This window comes from Strix aluco, chromosome 1 (genome assembly GCF_031877795.1).
Source record: "Strix aluco isolate bStrAlu1 chromosome 1, bStrAlu1.hap1, whole genome shotgun sequence".
Classification (NCBI taxonomy): domain Eukaryota; kingdom Metazoa; phylum Chordata; class Aves; order Strigiformes; family Strigidae; genus Strix; species Strix aluco.
The window spans coordinates 107,448,270-107,473,672 of NC_133931.1; the positions used below are offsets into that span (position 1 = coordinate 107,448,270).

Below are 25,403 nucleotides of genomic sequence, written 5' to 3' on the forward strand. Positions count from 1 at the left end.
GGTGTAGGATGTTATGTTAAAAATGGGCTATTACTCTTGGTGAATAACTTGAGACTCTATTCAGAGATATCTATAATCTATCTTCAGTGAGGGTTAGGTATAAAATAGCAGCAACTTGGTTTGGTTTCTGAGTTTGGGGAAAGCCTACAATGAGTCAAAACATTGATGTGTGACTTGAGTAGAAAATTCCTCAGGTAGGATGTGCCTTGAACTACTACGAATGATGGGTTTAAGATTATTTATACAGCAACTGCAGTAGTACTTTAATGTTATGTAGTAATTTATCATTTTAGTAAACACTTTTCATATTGGAAATGCGTGTGTTTGCAATTTTCTTTCTAGCTTTTTTTTGTGGTATAGATTGCTTCATTTTTTCTTTAACTAATGACTATTTTTGGTTCCAGTTAGAGTTAATATTTTATAACTATATAATTGACAGCTTTCCCTAATCTTACTGTTTACTTGAATTGAACTAGGTATTTGGTCATGGCAAAGCAAATGGGGAACCAACTTGGGCTCTGCTCCTCACTGCTGGAATTTGTGAAATAGGGATTTTGATAGCCTCGTTGGACAGTGTAGCACCAATTCTTTCAATGTAAGTATGAATATGGTGTTTTGTGTTAAACAGTACTTAATTTTTAAATTAACCGGGTAATTATTTTTCTTTTTGAAATAATACATGTTAGACTTTGTTTTCTAACAAGTTATGTTCCTATTTGATCCTGGAGATAATATGAAACGAAAAAATGTTTTGGCTGGAACTGATTTCTAGGCACGAAAAACTTTTTCCATGACAGAGTTCTTGAATGTTAGTAAAAAATATGTTCAACTTTTAAAACCACAGATTTTAAAATAAAAATTCCTACTATTTTAGATCAAGTGCATCTAATAGAGACAGACAGAACAATTTAATGTTTTAGGGTATGAACTGAATTTAAACTTCCAAGACAAAGTCAGTAAAATAATCCCATGTATTATGGGTTGACCCCAGGAGGCAGTTTAGCCCCACACATCTGCTTGCTCACTCCCCTGCAGTGCAGTGGGGGAGAGAATAAGAAGGGTAAAAATGAGAAAACTCATGAGTTGAGATAAAGACAGTTTAATAGGTAAGGCAGAAACTCTGCGCACAAGAAAAGCAAACTAAGGACTTCATTCACTATCGATAAGGCAGTTGTTTAGCGATTTCCAGGAAAGCAGGGTTTCACCATTTGTGACTGTTATTTGAGAAAATAAACCCCATTAAGTCCAAATGTCCTCCCTGCTTCCTCCTTTCCCTGAGCTCTTACTGCTGAGCATGATGTCATAAAGTATTGAATATCCCTTTGGTCAGTTGTGGTCAGCTGTGCCAGCTGTGTCACCTCCCCAAGACTATTTGCTGGCAGGGCAGCAAGAAAAACAGAGAAGGCCTTGATGCTGTGTGAGCACTGCTCAGCAACAGCTAAAACATCCCTGTGTTATCAACACTGTTTTGGTTACGAATCCAGAACATAGTACCATATGAGCTATGAAAAAATTAACTCTATTCCAGCCAAAACTAGTACACCATGATTATCAGTTGTTTGCTATGTTTTCTCTGAAATCTTTGAGGCTTTATATTATGCTAATACCATGTTTTGAGGCCTAATATTCTACAAGTATTAATTTAATCTACATTTTGTGTTCTGTTGGCTACTGTGAACACGGTGTACAAGTTCCTACCTACCCTGTTTTGGATTGTGTTAAGCCTTTTAATGCAAATCTGTCGAGTTAATTTCTTATTGGAAAATGTTATTTTTTTTTTTTTTTATTATTAACAGGTTTTTCCTTATGTGCTATATGTTTGTAAATCTGGCTTGTGCAGTTCAGACGCTTTTACGGACTCCCAACTGGAGACCTCGTTTCAAGTATTACCATTGGTAGGAAATATTCCTTCATTCAGAAGATTTAAAACTAACTATGCAGCCCCAAATTGTTGATTTTTTTTGCAATAATAAACCAAAATCTCTGTTCTGACTTAAATTAGTTGTAAGACGATTCATACACAGAATACTCTTAACAACAACATTTGTTTTCATGTGTTTGGAATAGGGCTAGTAATAGCTATGATCATGAAATCATGTGGCTAATATAGAGGATTTCAGAAGGGACCATGGGATGACATATAATATTGTTTATAAGCCAAGAGATCTTCTGAATATGAGAGAATGAAGATGAAAAAAAATCTTTTATATATAGATAGGGAGAACTAAAGTGTTCAGGGAGGTTGATATGGTTTTCATTTTAGTTATGCCAAAAAAATCCAGAACCAAAACTTCTACAGAAAAAAAATCTCATCTAATATACATCAATTGGCTCTTTAATGATATGATCACTGTTTTTAAAATGTCATGTTTTGGACATTGGATTTGATAACTGAAGTAAGCAAGTGGATACTTGACAGTCAGTAAAGGTAAATTATACAAAAAGTATGGGTGTGTTGTTTTGGTTTAGTTTTTTTTTCCTTTTAAATGGCTTAAGAGTTCAAACACTTCAAACTAAGATTGGGAAACTTTTTGATTTTTCTTCAGTGAATGTTAAAAACACATATAATTAATTAATTAACAGTCATTCTATTGATAAATTTTGATGTTGAAATGCCTTGAAGACTAGAGGCTTTAGGAGATAAGCTGGCCTGATTCTAAGAATGTAAAGATTTCCTTATTATTTTTCTTTTTAAAGAATTGAGTGAAAATGAAATGTCATGGTTTTTGCCCTGAAAAATCATCTTGAATGTGGTCAGTAGGCACTTACTAGTTTGGCATCTAAACCTCCAAATACATCAGTACCTGTCTCCTAGTCTGTCACTGCAAACACCTAGTAGTGTTTGCAACATCAAGAAGGGAAATGGGGGGTTGCTGTCTTTCTGAGTTTTTTTGGTGGTGTTTGGTTTTTTGTTCCCCCTCCCCTGAATAATGGGCTGTGGAAGAAGTATAGTAGGAAGCACAGAGTAGCTTGAAAACTAAGGCAGGTGGGTAAGATGGAGGGTAGCAAGAGGGACCATGGTGAGGAAGAAAAAGCAAAGGGTTTTGACATGGCAGCAGCAGAGTTTGTAACTGTTTGGCAACAATTCTTTCTAATATTTTTCCCAGAGAGATCAGTGGGCCAACTGACTCACTGACCACGTAATAGTTCTAGCCAGAGCAGGTGTTGGAATGCTTGACCGGAATTGGGATGGGAGTTTATTTTTTGAGTGAAAGCAGAGTCTTAGGTTGGCTAAGTCAAGCATGAAAGGTGTTCTTCTAGGCAAACTACATTTAGATTGATGTCCTCAGAGCAAGTAGAAAGCGTTTCTTTGGTTTAAAACTGGATGCATTTGCACTCAGTACTTGTATGGTACTAAAGAAGCAAACTAAAGGTACCAAACAAAAGTTGTCTTTGCCAACACTTTGTCAATAGAGTGAAAGCTATCTCTAATTTGGAAATCAGATGAAAAGAAATCTGGGGTGTTGTATGTGACTAGAAGTATTCACAAAACTGTCCAGTTCTGAGCTGGCTTATATCTATCTTGACTAATACTGTGGGCAAACCAGACATACAAACTTTAATCTGGAAATGTTTCTGTAACTTTTTGAGCTCACAGTCATTCTTTCTTTGTAGCCTTTGAAAGATTGTTTTCTGTATTCTCTTCCTCTGTCCTGTGTTCTTGCCTAAGAGATGGGCCACAACAGAAGTGGAGAATATAATTGATGAGTCAAATGTAACTTAAACAAATCAACTATTTTTGCTGGAAGTAACATGATGTTGTTTAGTATGGTTTTTGAATTTTGTTTAGCTTAAATTCAGATCAACAGTAAGTGATGGCAATGTGTTTTGAAACTGACTTTACTTGCAGGTACTGATAGTGTTTCAGAACTGACAAATATAGTAAGCCTATTGTTGTTATATCTAGTTCAGTTGTATTATTTTTGTCACTCAAAGGTTCAGAACGTAATTTTTTTTTTTAATAAACTAAAATTGGGACAATGTATTTTTATTTATATGGTAGCTATGAAATGGCCTTTAAAGAAGGGCCTTTCTGGAAGTTAACTGAAATAAGAAATTGACTTTGTAGAACATTTGCATGCCTATTTAAAAAAATGGAAAAAAATGGTTTCTTTTAGGACTCTTTCATTCCTGGGGATGAGTTTATGTCTTGCCTTGATGTTCATTTGCTCTTGGTACTATGCTTTGATTGCCATGCTAATCGCAGGATGTATATACAAATACATAGAATATAGAGGGTAAGACCATATATCTTATTTATTTTATATTTAATATCTTTAACATTCAGCAAAAAGCATTTTTCTGTAAAATAGATAAAACTGCAGTAATAAAATTAAGATTATTCCTTGAAAACAGGTAAGATCCCATCTTTGTTAAGAGTTGTAAGTTTTCAGGTTCTGACTTCTCTGGAAGCTCTCTTCCAAACTTGACAGCCTGAACTAATCAAAATAAGAACCGATAAGGCTGGGAAATTTTCATTTGAGCAGAGATTATGATGTAAATTTTTGGCACTTCAAGAATATTATCTTTTAATATCATTAGCAATTGTTATAAAACTTACCTTATTATTAACTTGTGCTAAAGCCCAAAAACTGCACTCTTGTGTGTGGACGTTAGCACTTGTTAGAATGAATCATACTGAACGTTCCAGACCACCCACTGAAATTTATTTTCTGAAGGCTTAGATAATCCTGAAACTGGAAGATACTTTACATTGTATGCATTTGATAAGGGACATGTATACAGCCACACCTGTAAGAAATGATGTGTAAGTAGGAGACATAAAGAGTGTGCTAAGTTCATTTAAAAAAACCAAAAAAAACCCCAAAACAAACTAAAAAAACCCCCACCACAAAACCAAATACCCCAAGTAAACAACATATACAAACACTAGAATTGATTATGATCAGTAATGTGTGTGCTTTCCCTTTCTAAGGAAAGATACCCAATGCTGAAATACTCTAGTCAAGAAAAATACTAGGATCTTGGAGCAGGAAACTCAAGTGAGGCCAGTTGTTTTGATGGGTGATTAAGCACAGGTCTTAAGTGGATCAGCTGGTATAAACTGCTACACCTTGTGGGTTCTCCATATTTTAATATCTCCATTTCCAGATTAGATGCTTTCTTGGATTGTAACAGCTCCATTTACTGGGTTAATTATAAGGAAATTAGTTTGCCTATTTTAGCCAGGAACTCAGATTGGATAACAGTTCTGTTTGTGTATATAGGTATGCACATACATAAAATTATATGTACATCCAAATTCATATACAGACTTTACAAATGTTGGCACATAGCCAGCACATCTACCCAGTAGAAAGAGATTATTTTTTGCAGAAACTTAACTTCTTTTCTCCCTGCCTTTACAAATGCAGGGGCTGATTTGGCGGTGGGGAGAAAGTCACCCTGAAATGTTCTAAAAACTGCTGCCTGGAGAAAACCTCAGGTTTTTATATTAGTTTTTGGATAACTAAGTAGAAGACACTTAGATGATTGTGCTGCCTGTCAGGGTACATTTTAATTATGTTGTTCTTTAATAGCTTTTGAAATCAGTTTGGCTTATTTAATCTAAATTTTGAAAGAACGCTAGAGGTAACAAAGAGCAGTGAGAATTCATGAATGGAAATAAGAGGGAGGGAGGGCAAGGGATATGGACCCCTTGCTGTAGTAGAATCCCTACAAAGGAAAATAATGTGTTAGCCTAACAGTTCTTTCTTATTTTGTTGGCTTCCTGGCATATAGCATACTTTTATATGGGGAGAAGGAGGAGTGGAAGATGTAGGGAGATTAAAAGTGATCAAAAGGGTCAATAAAGGTTTAGGTTCATCTGTGAGAGAAGCTGGGAAGGAAAGGAAGTGGAGAAAGCTGTAGTGGTGGTGTTGGGAAGAAGGTATAACACACTAATCCATACAACGTCAAGTTTCACTTACTCATTCTGCTGCTTTAAAACAATTCCTTTTAAGTAGCCCTCGCTTATTCTTGTGCTTAAAAGCAATTTAAGTAGCTCTCATGATTACAAAAAGCTTTTGAAGTATGAATAAAATAGACCATAATATATATTCATAAATACTTAATAAATAGTTTTCTTGAAGGGACCTGAGACTGCTTCATCTTGGTTAGTCTTCATTCTTGATTTAAATCTGCAAGACGAATTTTTTTTTATGCATTCATGCAAAAAAAGTGGTTTTTTTATGCCTATAATCCCACGTGTGAAAAAATGTACTTAATTTGTATAAATAAACGGGACCCTGTTAATCGAATTTCTTCTGCACCCTGAAGAGCGGAAAAAGAATGGGGTGATGGAATCCGAGGACTGTCTCTGAATGCAGCTCGCTATGCTTTGCTTCGTGTTGAAGACGGTCCTCCTCACACCAAGAACTGGAGGTAAGTCCTACACCTTCCAAGGTCACGTAATTCTTGAAATATGTAAATCTGTTGGGAATACTGCTGGTAAAGCTAATGACCAAAGTGAAATTTACCATTGAAATAATGTTTTAACTTGGGAAGGGCAATGATGTCATTGCAACAGTATTATTTTACTGCAATAGAATGCAACTTATGGTCAGCATGTAATCAACTTTGGGAATATGGGCAAACTAACTCAAATTTAAATCCATGTGGTGTTGACATATTTTTCTAAAGTGCAGAAGAATTTTATGTTTGATTTACTTATGAGATTTTCAGATCCAAAGAAACAGTTATTATTGAGTCCCACTGTCTCTATAGAATAAACACTGCAATTCCATAAGGTTTTTTTTTTCTTCTATATATGTTCCCTCTGAAATACATTGTGTAAATATACAGGACATTCTGTATTTGTTTAAATGATTTTTTTGTGGCAATCTTTTTGATGTAGCTTCATTTAATAGAAACACTTTCTAAATTGTTTAGATATCATTAAAACAAGATCTCATGTTTGCTGTCCCTTTGTATGTAATGGGGTTAGATGTTCGCTACTATTTTTGCAATATATTCTTTCTACTTGTTTAACTATCAGTTTTCTTTAAGGCAACACAAAAAAGTACTTAACATTTAAAAACTAAAGGATGTTTGCATAGTCACTTCTGATGAATGTAATGCAAATCAGAAGAACTCTTGCTTGGTGGAACACACAAAAAGAAACTCTCACTGAATGTGATACTTTAATTATAGTCACTGCTCTGTAATAGTATCTCTGGGCATATAAACATGCAGTGTTCTTTTGCCCTTCAGTGTAATTGCATTATTTTACCATTTGTCATGGTACTGATGCACATAAGCAATTAATGTGAAATACATGGGCCACTACATTTATCTGTGTCTGAACTTGGCATCTTGGGGGCAGCAGTGTAATGTAGTGTTGACTAAGAGCATTCCTGTTAAATATCTGACATCACTTCAGGTCCAGGTGAGTCTGGCTGGATGGCCGGGCCCAAAGAGTTGTGGTGAATGGAGTTAAATCTGGTTGGCGGCTGGTCACGAGTGGTGTCCTCCAGGGCTCAGTTTTGGGGCCACTCCTGTTTAACATCTTTATTGATGATCTAGACGAGGGGATCGAGTGCACCCTCAGTAAGTTTGCAGACGACACCAAGTTGGGTGGGAGTGTTGATCTGCTCGAGGGTAGGGAGGCTCTGCAGAGAGATCTGGACAGGCTGGAGCGATGGGCTCGGGCCAACTGTGTGAGTTTCAACAAGGCCAAATGCCGGGTGCTGCACTTCGGCCACAACAACCCCCAGCAGCTCTACAGGCTTGGGGAGGAGTAGCTGGAGAGCTGCCAGTCAGAGAGGGACCTGGGGGTGTTGATTGACAGCCGGCTGAACATGAGCCAGCAGTGTGCCCAGGTGGCCAAGAAGGCCAATGGCATCCTGGCCTGTATCAGAAATAGCGTGGCCAGCAGGGACAGGGAAGTGATCTTACCCCTGTACTCGGCACTGGTGAGGCTACACCTCGATTCCTGTGTTCAGTTTTGGGCCCCTCACTACAAAAAGGACATTGAATTACTCGAGCGTGTCCAGAGAAGGGCAACAAAGCTGGTGAAGGGTCTGGAGCACATGTCGTACGAGGAGCGGCTGAGGGAACTGGGGTTGTTTAGTCTGGAGAAGAGGAGGCTGAGGGGAGACCTCATCACCCTCTACAACTACCTGAAAGGAGGTTGCAGAGAGCTGGGGATGAGTCTCTTTAACCAAGTGACAAGTGATAGAACAAGAGGTAATGGCCTCAAGTTGTGCCAGGGAAGGTTTAGACTGGATACTAGGTAGTATTTCTTTACAGAACGGGTTGTTGGGTGTTGGAATGGGCTGCCCAGGGCAGTGGTGGAGTCCCCATCCCTGGAGGTGTTTAAGAGTAGAGTCGACATAGCGCTGAGGGATATGGTGTAGTTGGGATCTGTCAGTGTTAGGTTAATGGTTGGACTAGATGATCTTCAAGGTCTTTTCCAACCTTGATGATTCTGTGAGTTATCCTTCTATTGTGTGAATGTAATTACTAGAAATGGACAGTCTTGTTATGTCTTAAACTGCTGGTTTTGAGGTGGGAAGTATGTTCCAACTCTTCATTGGTCTTTTGAATTTTTAATAATGACAGGAAAATTATAAAATGTTGGTTTGGGAAAAGTAAGCAGATTGGATATTGATTAAAGGAAACAATGCTTCCTCATCAAGTTGAAATGGATCTTGGGGTGCTATCAGTACAGTTCAAGGCATGACTGTCCTTTTGAAAGGACCTATGCAGGCAGAGGAATGGATTGACAAGAACATGAAAATCCAAATGACAAGTGCAAAGTCCAGGGCCCGGGACAGGCATGTCCAGTGCAATAGTACAAGGCTGGGAAGCTGTTTTGGTGAAAAGGACCTGTGGTTCCTGGTAGATAGTAAGCCAGCAGTGTGCCTTGGCAGTGATGTGCTGGACTGTATCAGCAGGAGCATAGCTAGTATATTGAGAAGTAAATATCTTGGGAAATAATATTCCTCTTTTCTCAGCACTCATTAGAATACATCTAGAATATTTCATTCAGTTTTAGGCACGCTAATATAGGAAAGACATCAGTAAGCTCGAGTGAGTTCAGCAGAGGACCACTGAGATGATGTTTGGGGTACAGGAGCGTATCTCCTGTGGGGAGAGGCTGAGGGAGCTATGCTTATTCAGCTTGGAGGAGGCTTAAGGGGAACATGAAAGCTGATACAACTAACTAGTAAACATCCAATACCTAAAAGGTGGTTACTGAGAAGATGGAGTCAGACTCCTTACAGCAGTATATGGTAGGAGAATGGGAGAACATGATAAAATGGAGGAAGAAAAAACAATAAAAATTGAAATGACAGTAATTAGAGCATTGAAGAGGTTATCCAGAGGTGATATCTCTGTCTCTAGAGGTTTTCAAAATCCAGCTGGATAGAGCTGTAAACAATCTGTTGTGGATTCAGTGTTTAACCACTTCAGGCAGCAGGTTGCACTACATGATCTTGGAAGGGTGATAATTTTGATTCAATAATTTTCTTGGTAAAACTATTCTTCAAGGTAGCTTTTAATGATGGCTCATGTAGGTATTCTGTACCTTGAGGTATTGTTGCTATTGCAAATTATTACTTCCTTGCTTGATAGTTGAATTTTTTCCATTGAATTAAGCACTTAATCTGCATTTTATTGTTAATTTTAATTTTCCAATTCTTTCTTGCTTTTCTATATCTGTATGTGTGTGTTTATTTTTCTTGGCAGACCTCAACTTTTGGTCTTGTTAAACTTGGATAGTGAGCAGTTGGTGAAACATCCTAGATTGCTTTCTTTCACCTCTCAGTTGAAGGCTGGTAAAGGGCTGACTATCGTGGGCTCTGTACTTCAGGGAATCTACTTGGATAAATGTTCAGAAACTCAGAAAGCTGAAGAGGTATGTAGACGACAGCTTACAAACACTTGTAACTTCCATTACTATTTAAATGTTTAATCTGGATAACTCATATCTTGAATTAGAACATACTGTTGTAAAATATTGAATAAAACATCAGTTTTTACTATCAGCACAATCAGTGATTATATATAAAGAAAAGGTTCGTGTGTGTAGCAAAAGGGTTTATAAAATTTCATAATAGGATGAGACAATGCTGATACTTCTTAACCGTTTATTTTCTTTAATATTGAGAGCCCTGAGCTCATACTCAAATTACATTCTTGAAAAAGCCAAGTGATAGATTTTTAACGAATTACCTTATAAAGAAAACATTTAACAACAACAACAAAATTTATCTAACGAATGCAGATGTGTTTGCCATAATTTAATCCTCTGGATATATACATGATATTATTTTTTATGTTGTCCTAGAAATACATAGCAGAGCTAGGATTAGGAGCAGTCTTTGCCAGAATCCTACCCTGTTACTTCACTGTAAACAGCATCCTTCTTGAGATCCTTTATTGTCTTCGTGTTGTTTTTTTTTTTCCTGTTTATCCCATATCACCAGAGAAGGTAGGATGAGGTAGGAAAAAAATAGTAAGCTGTCATGTAATTTAAGATGACATCTGACTGTGCTTACAAACATAAGTGAATTTGATTTGAATATTTCTTTCTTTTTCTGACAACTTTTCAGTATTTGCCTGTGCCACCCAATTGAAAATACGTAGACATTTTGGGGGGAAGCCCTTGAAAATACCTGAACTTAATTTTAAATTGTCCCCTGAGGAAAAAGGGAAGCTAATAGACTGAGCTAATGGACAAGATCCATTTTTCATACAGCTTGGACTTTTAATGCAAAGCAAGTTTCCCTTTTTGCTAGATCTTAAACGAAGTAGTACACAATTTGTTTAAACCAGTGTTGGGGTGGCTCATTATAGATAACTGTATTTGCTTACCTATGCAAACTCTCCTACTCCTAACTTCATAAAATGGGGAAACATTTTTAGAAAATAGCATGTTTCATGTATTTTGTTGAATACTATTGAAAAATTTGTTGCCTTTAGAAAACTACTATAAAGTCTACTCCAAAAGTATTGCCATTATATCTTCCAAAAATGGTTAATATCTTCAGTGTTGTTGAAAACAGTATCAATTGAAATGTCTACTATTTTGATCCAAGTCATCTTCAAAGCTGTGTAAAAAATGCCTGTGACTTATTCAGACCTGGTATCTCTAAAGTAAATGAGCATTTGAGATGTTGAAATGGACTTAAAGCTAACTGCCCCTTTTCTCCCAGCTTTCTTTTTTCTCCCTCTTGGTATTCAGACTTGTCCCTAGTGGTTTTTAAAATAACAAAGTATGAAGCCAGATGGACTAGCTGATATCACATGAAAAGGCTCCAAGAGAGCAATTAGCTTGAAAACATGGTGGAAAAATTTTAGCAATGATTGTGAAAGTAATTGTTATTAAGCTGTTGTTATCAACATGTGTGAGTAGAAAACAAGTCCAAGAATACAATCAGGCCTCTGAAATAAAACAAAAAAAACCTTTAAAGAGAAACTGGTTACCTATGAGGATTTGAAATGTTACTCATAGTTGGCTTAATTTGAAGTCAGCTATGTTTTTGAGAGATGGAACAGGAATGAATTTAAGGCAGACATAATCCCTGGGTTCTCTAGAAAGTCAGACCTGGTGTTAAGATTGAGGAAACTATTGCTTTTACAGTTCATCTTCATTTCCATTTTAAAAGTTTGGGCATCTGGAGGCCTCATTGGTTTTGGAAAATTTAAACTAGAAAATGTTTCTAGAAGATTTGTAGGAAATCAGGATTTCTCCTTTTTTTTAAAGAAAAAAAAAATTAAACTGATATGCCCTCGCAGCTACTGTTTGCACAGACTTGTTAACTTTGCTACCAAATTCTCTGAAGACTTTTTTCTCTACTAAACAGAATTTCTGATGTGAAACCACACTGAGCCAGTGCCAGGCATTCTGTGATCAAATCTGTTCCTGATGGTTTTTGATAGGAATTTTGGTGCTTCCAAAATTCCAAACTTGGATGCACTGATTCTTCCTTCTGAAACCATGCTAATCTCCCACATGAATCATTGATAATGATGGGATTTTTAAAGTCGTGCCATCAAAATGTAGTAAATGTCAAAGCTGATGTTCCCTAGTCAACCTTGATACCATTCTGAATCCTACTTATAAATTACTTGGTTATGTGTCTGTATGTTTGTCAGTGTTTAAATGAAGGGGAGCCATGTTGAAATTAAAGGGTTGTGGGAGTTTTAATCTAGTCAGTTTATCTTGTCATTATTCAGCCAGTGATTCCAATTGCCTCCTCCACATCTATTTTTCCATGTTGTGAGCTGATAAATAATCAGCCTTTTAATGTCAAAGTTGTTTAAGGAGCTTTGACAGCCTCTTCTAAAGTCCTTGACATTACATTTTCCCAAACCCTTCCAATTCCAAAAGAAAGGATTTATTATTCCAAACATATGGTGCTGTGTCAGTCAGCAGTTTTGACTTTACTTGAAGCAGTGTTAATTTATTTATCTTTGTCAATGTGGCTTTACTCATACCTTGTTCATTCTCCTTAGGAAATAAAAGGCTAAATAACTAATGTGGTGTCTTTTGGGGAGGTGGGTGTTTTGGGTTTTATTTATCATAGAATCATGTTCACTCTTTCGGCATTAGCGGTTTCTTGATGTTGGCTGTACATTGTAGCTAATGTTTTGCTCTTATTTAGTGCTGTTAGTCCATATGGTGTTTATTACCAGTGTTGATGACTGTATTTCCCCATGTGTAATCTTCCTTTTGCAGAATGTTAAGGCCTTAATGGGAGTAGAAAAGACTAAAGGATTTTGCCAGATTGTGGTGTCTCCAAATTTCAGAGATGGAATATCCTATTTGATTCAGTCAGCTGGTCTAGGAGGGATGAAGCACAACACAGTCCTGATAGCATGGCCGCAGTCATGGAAGCAGACAGAAAATCGTTTCTCATGGAAAAATTTTGTTGGTATGTGTTTATTGACTTTTGTAATACATTTGTAATACATCTATGTAACTACTGTATTTGCTGTTTGGAGGAGATGTGATGCTGAACATCCAGTGGACATTTGAATTTCCCCACATTTTATTTCACGTCGAGTGAAATATTCCTCAGCCCTCAGTCTCTTCAACCGTGGCTTCTCTTGTTCTTTTCCTAAGCAGGTTAGTCACTAAACCCAGGACGTTTCTTTTCTGCCTCAGGAGAATCTGGGAGGATTTAAGCTTTTGAATTTAAAACCAAACCAGAAGCTGTGAATAAATCTAGAAATTCTTGATCAGATGTCTTGTTTTCCTTTGCAGACACTGTACGAGAAACAACAGCAGCTCAGCAAGCATTGTTAGTTGCTAAAAACATTGACTTATTTCCAACAAATCAAGAACGTTTCACTGAAGGAAACATAGATGTGTGGTGGATTGTTCATGATGGTGGTATGCTGATGTTACTGCCTTTTCTCCTTCGGCAGCACAAGGCAAGGACAACAGAAAATGGTTGGGATTTCATTTTCTAGCTATTAATAGATCTAAGGATTTCTACTGAAATACTCTTTCACCTTGATAGAGTTATGCATGGTGATGCCAGTCGCTGTGTTACAAATTGTTGTATCTTTTGGTAGGTTTGGAGAAAATGTAAAATGCGCATCTTCACTGTCGCTCAAATGGATGACAATAGCATTCAAATGAAGAAGGATCTTCAGATGTTTTTATATCATCTTAGACTGAATGCTGAAGTGGAAGTTGTTGAAATGGTATGTTACTGCATTTTTTTAGGTGCAATTGACACTGAACTTAGGAAAATATATTTAGCATTTTTGAAACTAAGAGATGTTAGCCCAAATATAAAAAGGGAAAGATTGCAGTCCCACCAAGAACAAGAAGTTTTTTAAAACAACGTTATCTACCATGTCACAATGTGTGTATGCAGTAGTGAGTTTAATGGTTTTGTCAAGTAGAGTTGAGCCATTTTGATGTGTTAATGCCTACTTTATTTATGAGTCTGTAGAGATAGTTCATTCAGGAAGGAAAAAGCTTGAATCTTTAGCAGGCAGTGAAATGGAAGGCTGAATGTTCTTATTTTAACACTCCGGGGCATCCAGCATGAGAGAGGATGAATGTGTCCATCTCTCCTACTGCTGAATGAATCTCTCTGGAATAAGGAATCCCTAGGCCCTGTGAGAGTACGTCAGTTGTTTTTGGCATTGCCAGCCTCTTTGGCACTGAACAGCAAGACAATATAGCTACAGATTCACAAATCAAATAGTGACAAAATGAATTTGGTAACTTTTTCACCATTTAAATACTGGTCGTAAACTGCTAAAGAGAAAGGACTAAAGCTGTAGTCTGTCTAGACCTGCTTTTTTGGGCAACTATGAAAAAACTTCATTTCCAGCACTCAAAGGTGACTAGCATAATATGCAAAGTAAGAAAAAAAAAAAAAATCTTTTAAACTTATTCTGAAGTGGGATGAAAATTGGTCAACTGGTTCAAAACTACTGCCACCAGTTCCTGGAATGAACAAAACCTATCAAAAAGATTTATCATGCTAATCAGCCATAAGACAAATTTTAAGAATCGTTTAGATTACTTAGGAAAAAAATGACTTATGAAAAACTTGGTTAGTATTTTGAACTAGGAAGTAAGATAAATGTTTTTATCTATTTTATTTTTGTTTTGTTTACTGAATATAAAAGACTAAAATGCTGTGGCATGCGCAGGTGAAAGATGACTAACAGATGCCATAAAAAAGGCTCAGCCTTGGTTGGATTTTGAATAGAAGACAGTATAGGAGGCACAACTTATTCTTTTCTTATGTGGGTCATGTTTAACCCTGAGAATCTTCCAAAATATGATAGACATGTTACAAGTCAGTGACAACACAGATGACTGCTACAGATTTTTACATTGTATTTTAGCTTTGAGCTGATGTGAGAATATATACCGGAGTTTCTTCATAAATGCTTCTATTTGTGAATGTTTCTCACCGGTGAAAGGACAAATGTGTTACTTAGTGGCTCTAGACAGTTTTTAAGGAAACAAGTATGCACACATGCTCAGGAGTCAGCAATGCAGACCCAGTTTAAATAAGTGCTTTCAACCCTTTCTCATTTCTGCAGCCTAGTTGGAACAGAACAATGGAAAGTCTGTCCCAAGCACCTCAAATTTATATAAAAATCACACTGATATTGTTATAGTAGAATAGCTCATTGTATGAGATTGCTGTTTGAAGATGAAGTTTTAAGAATTGAGGACAGAAATGACTGATCAATTATGTACTTGGGATTGTTCTGATGCCATAAGTACATCCAGGACTGCATGAATGTAGGAATGAATGTGGTACACTGTCTAAATATTGTTCTTTTGAGTAGTACTTTTCTTCCAGTGTTTCTAATGCCAGTCTCTTTTTGCAGCTTGAAAATGATATTTCTGCGTTCACATATGAGAAGACACTTATGATGGAACAGCGATCTCAGATGCTAAAGCAGATGCAGCTATCAAAGAACGAAAGGGAAAGAGAGGTAGGGACTTTGGCTTGGCAAGATGTTCTGTGAAAAATCTGAAAGTAGTATTTCTTGGCTGTGGCTTCTAATAGGTTTCTAACTAGTCAGCTTTTTATAACAGCATTCCATGTTAGTTTCTCTACAGCAGGTTTCAGCAAGGCTAAAATAATGGGGGATGGGGGGAAAATCCTTTTTTATTTGAGTAGATGTTTAAAATTTCCTGGTTTTGTTAATATTAGTGCAAGTATTTACTAGCAAAGCATTTGAGCATCAGTGTAGAATATATCCAGAGCATTTCTAAACTTGACATATAGCAGTAGCTAAAGATTATGATTATCCAACTGGGCTGATTAGCTTTGTTTGTGACTTGGCCTTCAACCTTATTCACAGCAACTATTTTTTAGTTTCTGCATTATTTTGAATGTTTTAATTTGCAGCCAAAGTTAGTCTCGCTAACCTGTAATCCTATGGTACCCAGATGGGAATGCTATGTTTCCTGCTCCCCTACCCTTACCAGTCCCTGGTGGTATTTTGCACGTTATAGTGACAAGCTTCATGCATCTGTATTTTTGTGAATATTTGTAACTTAAATCTTCTTTATTTTTGGTTTGTGCTTCTGTACACTCATTTATTCTGTTAACTATCCCATTATTATCAACACTTTCTAGTGATGTGAAAGGTATTAAATGCTTTGGCTTTGCTATCACTTACAGTGATTTTCCTCCTATGCCAAATAAGAGATCTCTCCTGTATTTAACTGCTCATTGGTAAAATAACTAGAATTTTTTCTTGTGTCTTTTTTTGTCTACTGATAATTGTAACTCATTTTATGTCTAATCCTTTTTGGTGTTAATCCTACAAGTCTGTGCAGTTCCTTTTTTTATCTCTCCTTATTCTTTTTTTTTTCATTTCATGGGATTTTTTTAAGGTTCCTGAAGATGCCTTGTATTGCTACAACAATGTGCTGCTGTAAATCCTCTTGCTGTTCATCTGTGTCACGGTAGTTTTCTTTTGATCTGAGTCTGCCTAACATCTTTTCAGTAAAGAACAAGGTTTACTGTACTCCTTACTGAGTGTTTTTAAATTTTTCTCATTTCTTTATTGAGCACTAGTATTCTTCCAGTTGAATTTGAGTGATTAATCAATCTACAGTAGGCTTTTAAGGATTTAACTTCCTCATGAATACTTTACAAGTAGCCCAAGGATGTAAGGCTCTGTAGTCTATAGCGTATAAGTTGTAGTGGAGACAAAAGAATTTCTTCTCAGCTCTGTGAGTTGGTTGGAATCTGTACTACTTCAGAGTGTTGTTTGCTTGAAGGTTTTAATTTCTTTCCACACCCTCCCCTCCGCCATGTTTTTTTTTTTTTTTTTTTTTGTTATTACTCACTTTTATCTGAATGTAACCATCACCATTATAGCTTCAGTTTGGTCCTTCATATCAAGCAGAGTAAAATCTGAGATGTTGAAAATACCATTGAATTTATTTCATGGTCAGAACTAAAATCCTTGATAATTACAAGAACATCTAGTACTTATTTCCTGCCTTGCCCAAGAATAAAAGCCATGTTCATATGCTGTTTCTGATTAGCACCTTAATCTACCTCGTTCTTTTGTATTTTCAGAAAACATTTAGTTATACCTTTGCTTTCTCTGGAGCTGCAAGTTGAGTATATGCACTCAGTGTGCCAGGCCCTTTTTTGATCTGATCATCTTCTTTTAAATGAGCTGAGCCATCCCCTCCAGTTTTATGATGATCTCCAAAACATTTCTCTCATTAGTAGGACTAGTTGAAATTAGCATTGCTTTTGTTTTCATTATCCAGACATTCAAATATAACCCTCATGATCCAGCTTTGAATGGTGCTTGTAGTTTTGTTTCCTGTTACCACCAAGTTTAGTATTTTAACCTCACTTTTGTGCTTGCACCTCTTCAAATGACGTTCAGATGTTTGCAAAGAGGAGAATTTATTGTACAGTGTTCTCTTGCTGTTTATTTCACAGGCGTGCTCGTATCCTTGAGGAATCGCCCTCACCCTCCTCTTCTGTCACTTTTTAAAATGGAACTTTATTTTATCTTGCCCCCCTGGGTTTTCTTGTGGAACTGGGGCACAGGGGTTCATCGGATTTTTGATTCGTTTTTTGAGAAACATGGTTGATTTTGCTTCTGTTCAAGTGTAAATACAACACATACCTGCAAAGTGTAAGATCTGCAGACTTGGGTTCAACTGCCAAGCATTTATTTATTTGACTTTGACAATAGCCCTGCAAAGACAAAAGAAAATGTAGAGCCTTGTTCACTTCCTTGCTGCCCTTCCTGGTGGTGGTTGACTTCCTTCTCTGTCTAGTTCTGACTAGTGACTGTTGGGCCAGGCAGTGATATCGTTGGAGCTGTGAGAAGCCAGTCATCCATCCCATCACTACTTTGGGTTGGGTTGCACAGTGCAAGTGCTGTTGTGCAGCTCACTGCTGCTAGGTAAGGTTGGCAGAAATGTGGGTGCATGTAGGGGAGGAGCACAATTATAGTTTGTGACTCATTGGGAAATAAACCAGTGTTTAGAGTCAGAAAGCAGCTTTCTCATCTACATGAATTTTTTTTCATACTTTTGTTTGTAATTGAATAAAATCAATTCATCTGATTCATCACATATATGAAGGGATGTGATCCTCACAAAGAGGTGAATATTTGATGTTCCCATATCGAGTGAAGGATTCAATTCACTTTGTGTTTTCAAAAATCTTTGTAAAGAGATTTCATAACTGCTAAACGTTTCAAAAGGAGCCCTATAGTATATATAAACAAATGGTGTGTTTGTGAAAACAAACCAAGTTTATAACAAGCTACGATACCAAATCTCATCTATTTAAGACAGTTCTTACTTTGAATAATATGATCATCATCTTCTTTCTGTAGACTGTTTTTTTGTCATTAGTAACCTTTTTGTCCCAGATTCAGAGCATCACTGATGAGTCTCGAGGCTCAATCAGAAGACAAAGCTACTTCAGTCCACAGTCCACTGGCCAAGATGTGCAGGCCCTGCTGACTAATGATTGTCGAGAGGAGGAGGTAGTTGGACATAGTACTGGTTAGATGTATTTTCCCATTGTGACACTTGAAGTGCCACTATTACAAACTGAACTACAAATGAACAACTCGATCATTTATTGTTATGGAACAGTTCTTCATAAACTTTAATTTTACTGTTTTTCTAAATTAATTACCTTACCCCATATTTTTTCTCTAGATGATGCTTCTGTGACATGAAGTACATCCTGTTTTTCTCACACTTATTCTCCATAAAAGAAACACTTATGTTTCTGAGGGCCTGTTTTTCTTAAGACCCAGAAGCAAAGATATTTCTCTGCCTTCTATGTCTTATAAAGTCTTAACAGTGGCTGTTCCATTAATAAGCATATTTCATGCGTTCACAAAACACTGCCTTTCTTTATAGTTCCTATATTGAAGTACTAAAGCTTCTCAGAGACCATATAGATATATTAGGGCTTTTTAAGGAGATTTCTATGCTTATTGACAAGCCATTGTTAGCCCATAAATGTCATTACTACTTTCTGCCAGGTAAGTTTGAAAGGAAATGAATTTGATGTAATCAATGGTTTTAGTGAGCACTTGAAGTGTTACTCATATCTAAAGATGTGTAGCCTAGTTTGTAGAAATGCTGTATACCTTTGTGTTTCCCTTTCTTCATGAAGTATGAAAAGAACGTGTTGTATTCTGTGTAATAAATTCGGTATCAAAATAGCACTAACAAAAATGTGTTTTCATTGTCTTTGCATTTTTAGAAAAGTGTGCTATAGGTCAAGAGTTTCTCTTGATCTCACTATCTTTCTAAAAATGGCAAACTTTCTTCCATTGAGGCATAGTTGTACTGAACTCATCTTACAGTTGTTAGTTTGAAATTTTAGTTCATTGGATACTGCTGTATGGCACCTATACTATCTACATGTATTTGCCAGCTTTTTTCCATTCTCATGATAGAACTGTATTCACAATGACTTCTGATTTATAGTCTTGACTCGTGATTTAATCTTCTGGGGAGATATGAAGACCGTCAAACAAATAGATATTTATATGAACATTGGAACTGAACTCTGGGTTTGGGAATCCTCAAGGACAGGGACTAGGGAAATAATTTAGGAAAAGTACAGAAGCTCTTAGGCATTTAAAACCAGCTGCAATTACAGTTTGGGAACCATTTAGGGGAATTGCTGTTCAGAGATAGAAGGTAGTTTTCTCATCTGCTTTAATTTTATTCATGCTTTTGATTGTGACATGAATGAAGTTGATTCTTCTGAATTATCACATATATGGAGGGACATTACCATCACTAACGTGAATAATTGAGGTTCTCAAATGGAACAGGAGCTTCAACTCATGATTTAACAAGTCTTTGAAGAGACTTCATAACTGCTAAAGATTAAACAAACAAACAAAAAACTCAAACTCCCCAAAAACCCAATCAAAACCCCAAAAGCCCCCCACACCGAAAAACCCCCATTCTCCCCCAAAACAGAACATCCCAAAACACAAAAACCATCATCCCTCCAGACAAATTCACTTATGATTTTAAAAGTCTGAGGTACTCGTATTTGTGTTGGTTTTGATGGAAATACCTTGCCTATGGACAAAGTATTATAAGGGAAAGTAAGTAAATAACATGTGTTAAATATTTCTTCCCTCTTTCCTCAAGAGGAGCAAGGGGAATGGGAAGTGGAGAACACAGAAGTGCAGGTGCATGTGGGAACAACAATATTGTGTTTTTAAAGTTGTGATTTGAGTTTCTGCTATTATAAGGGAAGAGAAGGCCCCGTCATGGTTAGACTGATTGGCTTTTGTTATGTAATATGCACTTGCAAGCATAAATAAATCTAATGGAATGTAGCTAGCCCTCAATTCAGCCAGTCCAATATTGTGTTACTGGGATCATGAGTCATACTGGTAGTTCAACCAAAGGCATGTGACATGAACAATGTTTAACACAGTATCTGAGAAAATAACAATGTAACTGATGAAGAATGAGAGCACTGGCTTTCAAGTTTTTCACTGGAAAAACCCCCTGGTATTAATAAAGTACCCTCAGGCTGGATTCAACCTCATTTTAGTTCATTACAAAAATAACATCCCAGCCCAGATGTAATCCTGCAAATATAAACAAATAACTACATTTTTACAAGCACTTTCCTTTCATGCTGAAGTCAAAAATAGTCTGTTTTTTGTTCACAAAGTAAGGTGCATTTTTCTGTATCTTCTTTTGTTCTACTCCTGTGAAATTCCTTTTCAAAATTTTAATAACATGTAATCTACAAATGCTCTTTTTGGCTGAATCTTGGGGTGATTGTTTGTTTTGTGGCCAGGCTCAGCTGATCCATGACAGAAACACTGCCTCCCACTCAGCTCCAGCGGTCAAAGCAAGTGTGGCTGCTGCTCTGCCTGAAAAAGTACAGATGACCTGGACTAAAGAAAAGTTTGTAGCTGAAAAGCATAAAACCAAAGATTCAAATGTGTCTGGCTTCAAAGATATTTTCAACATGAAGCCGTAAGTATACATATGGTGTTTGGCGTTTTGTATTTGATTGTGTATATTTTAGTGTGTGGGTTTTTTTGTTAGTTTTGTTGTTATTCCATGTTCTGGTTTTTAAGAGATTCTGGTTTATTTAAAGTTGAGTACAAGCACGATCATTCCATTCAATTCACTTAAAAGCCATCCTTATGAAACTAACGTGGACTTGGGTGGAATAACAATGACTGTAAAGAGTCATTCACAACATTCTTGTATATCTTGTTCTTATGTCATTTCCACATCTCATTTATTGTGTTTTGTTGGGGTGGAGGGAGTACTAAAGAAGCAGATAGACTCTTTCAAGACATTTAGCTTATGTTTTGGTTTTTGGGTGGAGTTGTTGAGGGGTTTTTTGTTTTTACTCCCAAATGGATATTTGGCCCTTATCCTGTAAATAAAAGCAATATAAAATTTGTGCCTATACGTATGTCATCTTATATTAAGTATTTCCTGTTGAAATATTCCCTAATGTCTTTTTCTTAGATACAAGTCACTAAAGAGATCAGGGTTGACACAGGCAGTAGCTCTTATGTAGTAGACGCAAAACCGATGACAGAAAGATGTCAGCTTGTTTGCTTCCTTCGTGTGATTCAAGCACACACATGCATCTTTTCTGAGTTCTGGAAGAATGCAGTTATAAGCATGGCCTAGACTATATTTTGCGCATGCTCAAAGCAAAAATGGGAATGTCAGGGGAAATTTTAATATCTAAAGGAAAAATATCTTTATCGTAGGACTTGCAGACTGTAGAGGTTACGGTGTCAATTCTAAGTGTACCTTCTAAGTCCTAAGTTACTTTGTGGATTTGCTCTGAGCACTTTAGAAACAGTTTGCCTTCTGCAAATTCCAAACATCATCTTGCTCTAAAGCGCTGTGTTTGTTCTGGGCTGCATTATGCTCTAATTCTTAGGGTTTGGGGTTTTTTTGTTAATATCTTGGAAATATTTCCTATTACTAGTTCAGAATTGTGCAAGATGCAGACCTCATATATTATTATTTTAAAACTACTATATGTGGTTGGGGTGGAAACCATAGTTCAAACTTGGTGTGCCTGTAGAGTATATTAATATTTTTGAATTAAAAAATGTATCTGATGGCATAACTATTTTTTTTTCTGTGCATTTGCTTCCCTTCCATGTAGAGAATGGGGAAATCTGTAAGTCTAAATTTAATTTCACTTAAGCAATGTAGGATGTGTTCCCTGGTTCTTGTGGTCTTGTACATTGTATGTGTGTTTCGTAAATCATGATTAGCAGTGCTTGTATTCTTTTGTACCTTGTTTTATATACTGTGATTTAGTATTTATCACTGAAAAATATTCTTCATTGTGACTTGTTAATGTTTTCTTCTAAATATTATCCACTTTCCATTCCAGGTAAGTCACAGAACATGTATTTTAGTTTCTTTAAGAATGTAACACTTAACAGTACTCCTGCACCAGTGTAATATTTAGTTTCCTAATTAACTACCTTAAAAAGTAACTATATTTTTGTTCTGGAAAAATAGACCCCATTGTGATATAACTAATTGGACAATAAGAATGAATTTTTTCACAAAGGGAACTTTCACATTTCATCAAATAACAGTTCTTGCCTCCCTTCTACCAACCCATATATGTGCAGAAATAATGTACGTTCAGATATACATTGGGTATGACAGCATACAAAAAAGGGACACTACCTCTTTCTTTGGTCTTGTGTGGAACTGTCTTGTGACTTCTCTGCTTTTTTTTCAGAGCCCAGTGTTGTCTTCATTTTGTCTGTTTAACAAATTGAGCTTCTTATGAAAACTTAGCTTGCTTTGTGTAACATGTATGATTTCAGTTCTGCGGTCCTTGAAGGCTCAATGAAGTTAGTCAGCCTCAGTTCACATTGTACACAATATACCTGTAGTCAATTTGAGCCTTTTTTTCAGTGCTGAATTCTTACCCGCTCCATCACAAACTTACACCTTCCCTATTTCCCCTGTGTTTTATCTTTAGTTCAACAATATTTCTACTTCAGTATTTATATACCTCTTCAGTTATACACTCTTGCCTTCTTTTCATAGTTGTTCTTTGGTCTTCTCAAGCTGCTGCTGCTCTGAAAAACTGAGCTTCAAGTATTCTTTTGTTCCATATATGTTTTATGTTCAGTTGGTTCTTAGGACAGATGGCTACTGTGACAGAAAATCCCTCGGGAGGAACTGATAAACTCAGTTTTAGAAATGTCATTGTCTTGGGGTGGAAAATGGGATGGGTGGGGTGAAGAGAATCAATTGAAATTGATGGGGCTGGTCTCCACTGGCCACTAAACTTCAGGCCAAATGCCTTTTTTCTAATTTCCCCTGCAAAATCAAGGATAAAAATACAACATGAGTCATGCTACTTCTAATAGTATCCTGTTAATGTCTTTTCCCTTCATAGTAAACAGGACTTAGTAGAACACAAGTACATATGCTTCCAGCATTCTCCATCTTTCTTGGTCCCCTATGTTTGAGTGAACCTGTATCTGGCTGCTGTTCTCAACTCCACACTTATTTATATAATTGAGGGTGGCCTCATGTTGCTGAAAGAATCTAGGAGTGTTGGTGTAGTCCCCTGAAATGACCTCTGGTAATAGAACAAAGTTGTATGTTTCCTTTTGCAAATTTTGGCCTCCTAAATGTTTTTCTTTTGGGAAAAGAGATCTCATTAATTTCTACTGTTTACTTGGGCTGAAACAGTGTTGGGGTTTGTGCTGTAATTTTGATTGCTGTTGGTGGAATTCAAAAGACTGCAGACTTGATCAGACGCTTCAGAGGATGTCTTATGTCCTGCTGCTACTAACCTGCCAGTCCTCTCACTGCCACAGGACAGTATGTGAGTCCAGCTGAGCGGGGTACAGTTGTGCTTTTACTGTGAGATGACTACTTACAGTGCTAAGAAAATTGCACAGGATAGAGTGATAATGTGTATTATACCATCAATGTATCGTACATATGTGCAGCATACCAGTATCTCCATTCTTGAGATGTGCTATCACCCTGTGTTTCCGAGGTTCCCTTTGAAGTGACTCACTTCACTTGTAAAGAATCTGCTTTGGGGCAGTGAATCTTTTGGATAAATGGCCTTAGGTAGGGTCTGGATATTTCTGTTGCACTGTAGCATATGACTCATTTCCAGTCTTGGTTAGTTTTACACAGATGGCAGTTTCTCAGGAATGACGGAAACTGTTCTTTTGTTTTTGTTCTGAAGAACAACTAAATCATCCAAGGTAGAACCTAAAATAAGGAAATCTCTGAAGTCCTAGCAGTTTCTTCTTCTTGCTCACAAATTTATGACGATTATATTTGTGGACACAACAAGTAAAGCATTAGTTAATATTGATAATGTAAGGGGAGAGGCCCAATTTCAGTTCATTACTCTTATGACATGAGAAACTAGTAGATTTTAAAGTAAATTCTATGCTGTTTCTGAATCTTCTTCACCAGGCTTATAGTAATCTTGTAATGTTTCCAAAAGAGCATGAAGGAAATCTTGTACTGTATGACATAAATACTGTAATCTTTCCATTGCATTCCTGTAATTCCTTTGTTTGGAATTTCTTGTACAAATCCAATATAATTCCGTAAACTGGATTCTCAGTGTTTTTGACTAAACTTAATTTCTATTGAAATAAGTTTTTGCTTCATCTTTGTAAAAGTTAACTGACAATTGAAAGGTTTGTTCATTTTGGCAATCTGCTTAGAATTGCTTGAATTTCAGAGTTAAATGTTGTCTTCAAAGAAAAAAATCTTCTAAACTAGGTTTTGCATTTTCTAAAATTTATTTTCAATGTGTACAAATGCTGGCATCCATGCAAATAGCTTATTCTATGTGCATCTAGATTAAATTTATAAATTCAAATACATAACATATAATTCAAGTACATCGGTATTGTGACAATACTTAAAAATGTTTGTTTGCATGCTAGGAATCAGTCAAATGTGAGAAGAATGCATACTGCTGTGAAGCTCAACGGAGTAGTGCTTAATAAATCACAGCATGCTCAGCTAGTTCTCCTGAATATGCCTGGACCTCCTAAAAACAGAAAAGGCGATGAAAACTGTATCCTCTACTATATTGCTTCCATATTTCTTGAAATTGGGGGTTTGATTTTTGTGATTGTGCTATTGTCTATTTGTCATGATAACCATTAGTAACTGTGTTAAGTATAAGTTTGCCTTTACATAAACAACTTTTATTCCACAGAGTTTTAAGAAATATTGATAGTGGTGGGGTTTTTATTGAATTGATATAAAGCATTCCTCCATTTTGAACTTATTTTAAAAATATCTATTTATCTTTTCTGTAGATGAGTAGGGCAGAACTAGAAATTTCCCCCAAATTAGGCCTTGCTTGCACTTGAGCAAGCAGATGGATTATATTAATGGGATAGTAAATGGTGACACAGGAAAA

The 25,403-nt window shown here is 36.5% G+C and overlaps 1 protein-coding gene across 3 annotated transcripts in view; it reads left to right on the plus strand.

Annotated features, from left to right (window-relative positions):
- The window catches only part of LOC141925841 (solute carrier family 12 member 7-like), a 71,513-nt gene that overhangs the window by 45,010 nt on the left and 1,100 nt on the right, over nt 1-25,403 (plus strand). The window contains exons 13-24 of one of the 3 annotated variants that reach the window (XM_074830548.1): nt 477-595; nt 1,797-1,895; nt 4,119-4,238; nt 6,280-6,384; nt 9,694-9,862; nt 12,689-12,884; nt 13,217-13,386; nt 13,531-13,662; nt 15,322-15,429; nt 18,358-18,474; nt 20,781-20,962; nt 24,919-25,052. In XM_074830548.1, coding sequence (XP_074686649.1) covers nt 477-595; nt 1,797-1,895; nt 4,119-4,238; nt 6,280-6,384; nt 9,694-9,862; nt 12,689-12,884; nt 13,217-13,386; nt 13,531-13,662; nt 15,322-15,429; nt 18,358-18,474; nt 20,781-20,962; nt 24,919-25,052 — 1,651 coding nt within the window. Of the gene's footprint in view, nt 1-476; nt 596-1,796; nt 1,896-4,118; nt 4,239-6,279; nt 6,385-9,693; nt 9,863-12,688; nt 12,885-13,216; nt 13,387-13,530; nt 13,663-15,321; nt 15,430-18,357; nt 18,475-20,780; nt 20,978-24,918; nt 25,053-25,403 lie in introns of those variants that run through there. The other 2 variants (XM_074830543.1, XM_074830535.1) reach the window with 2 other exon arrangements.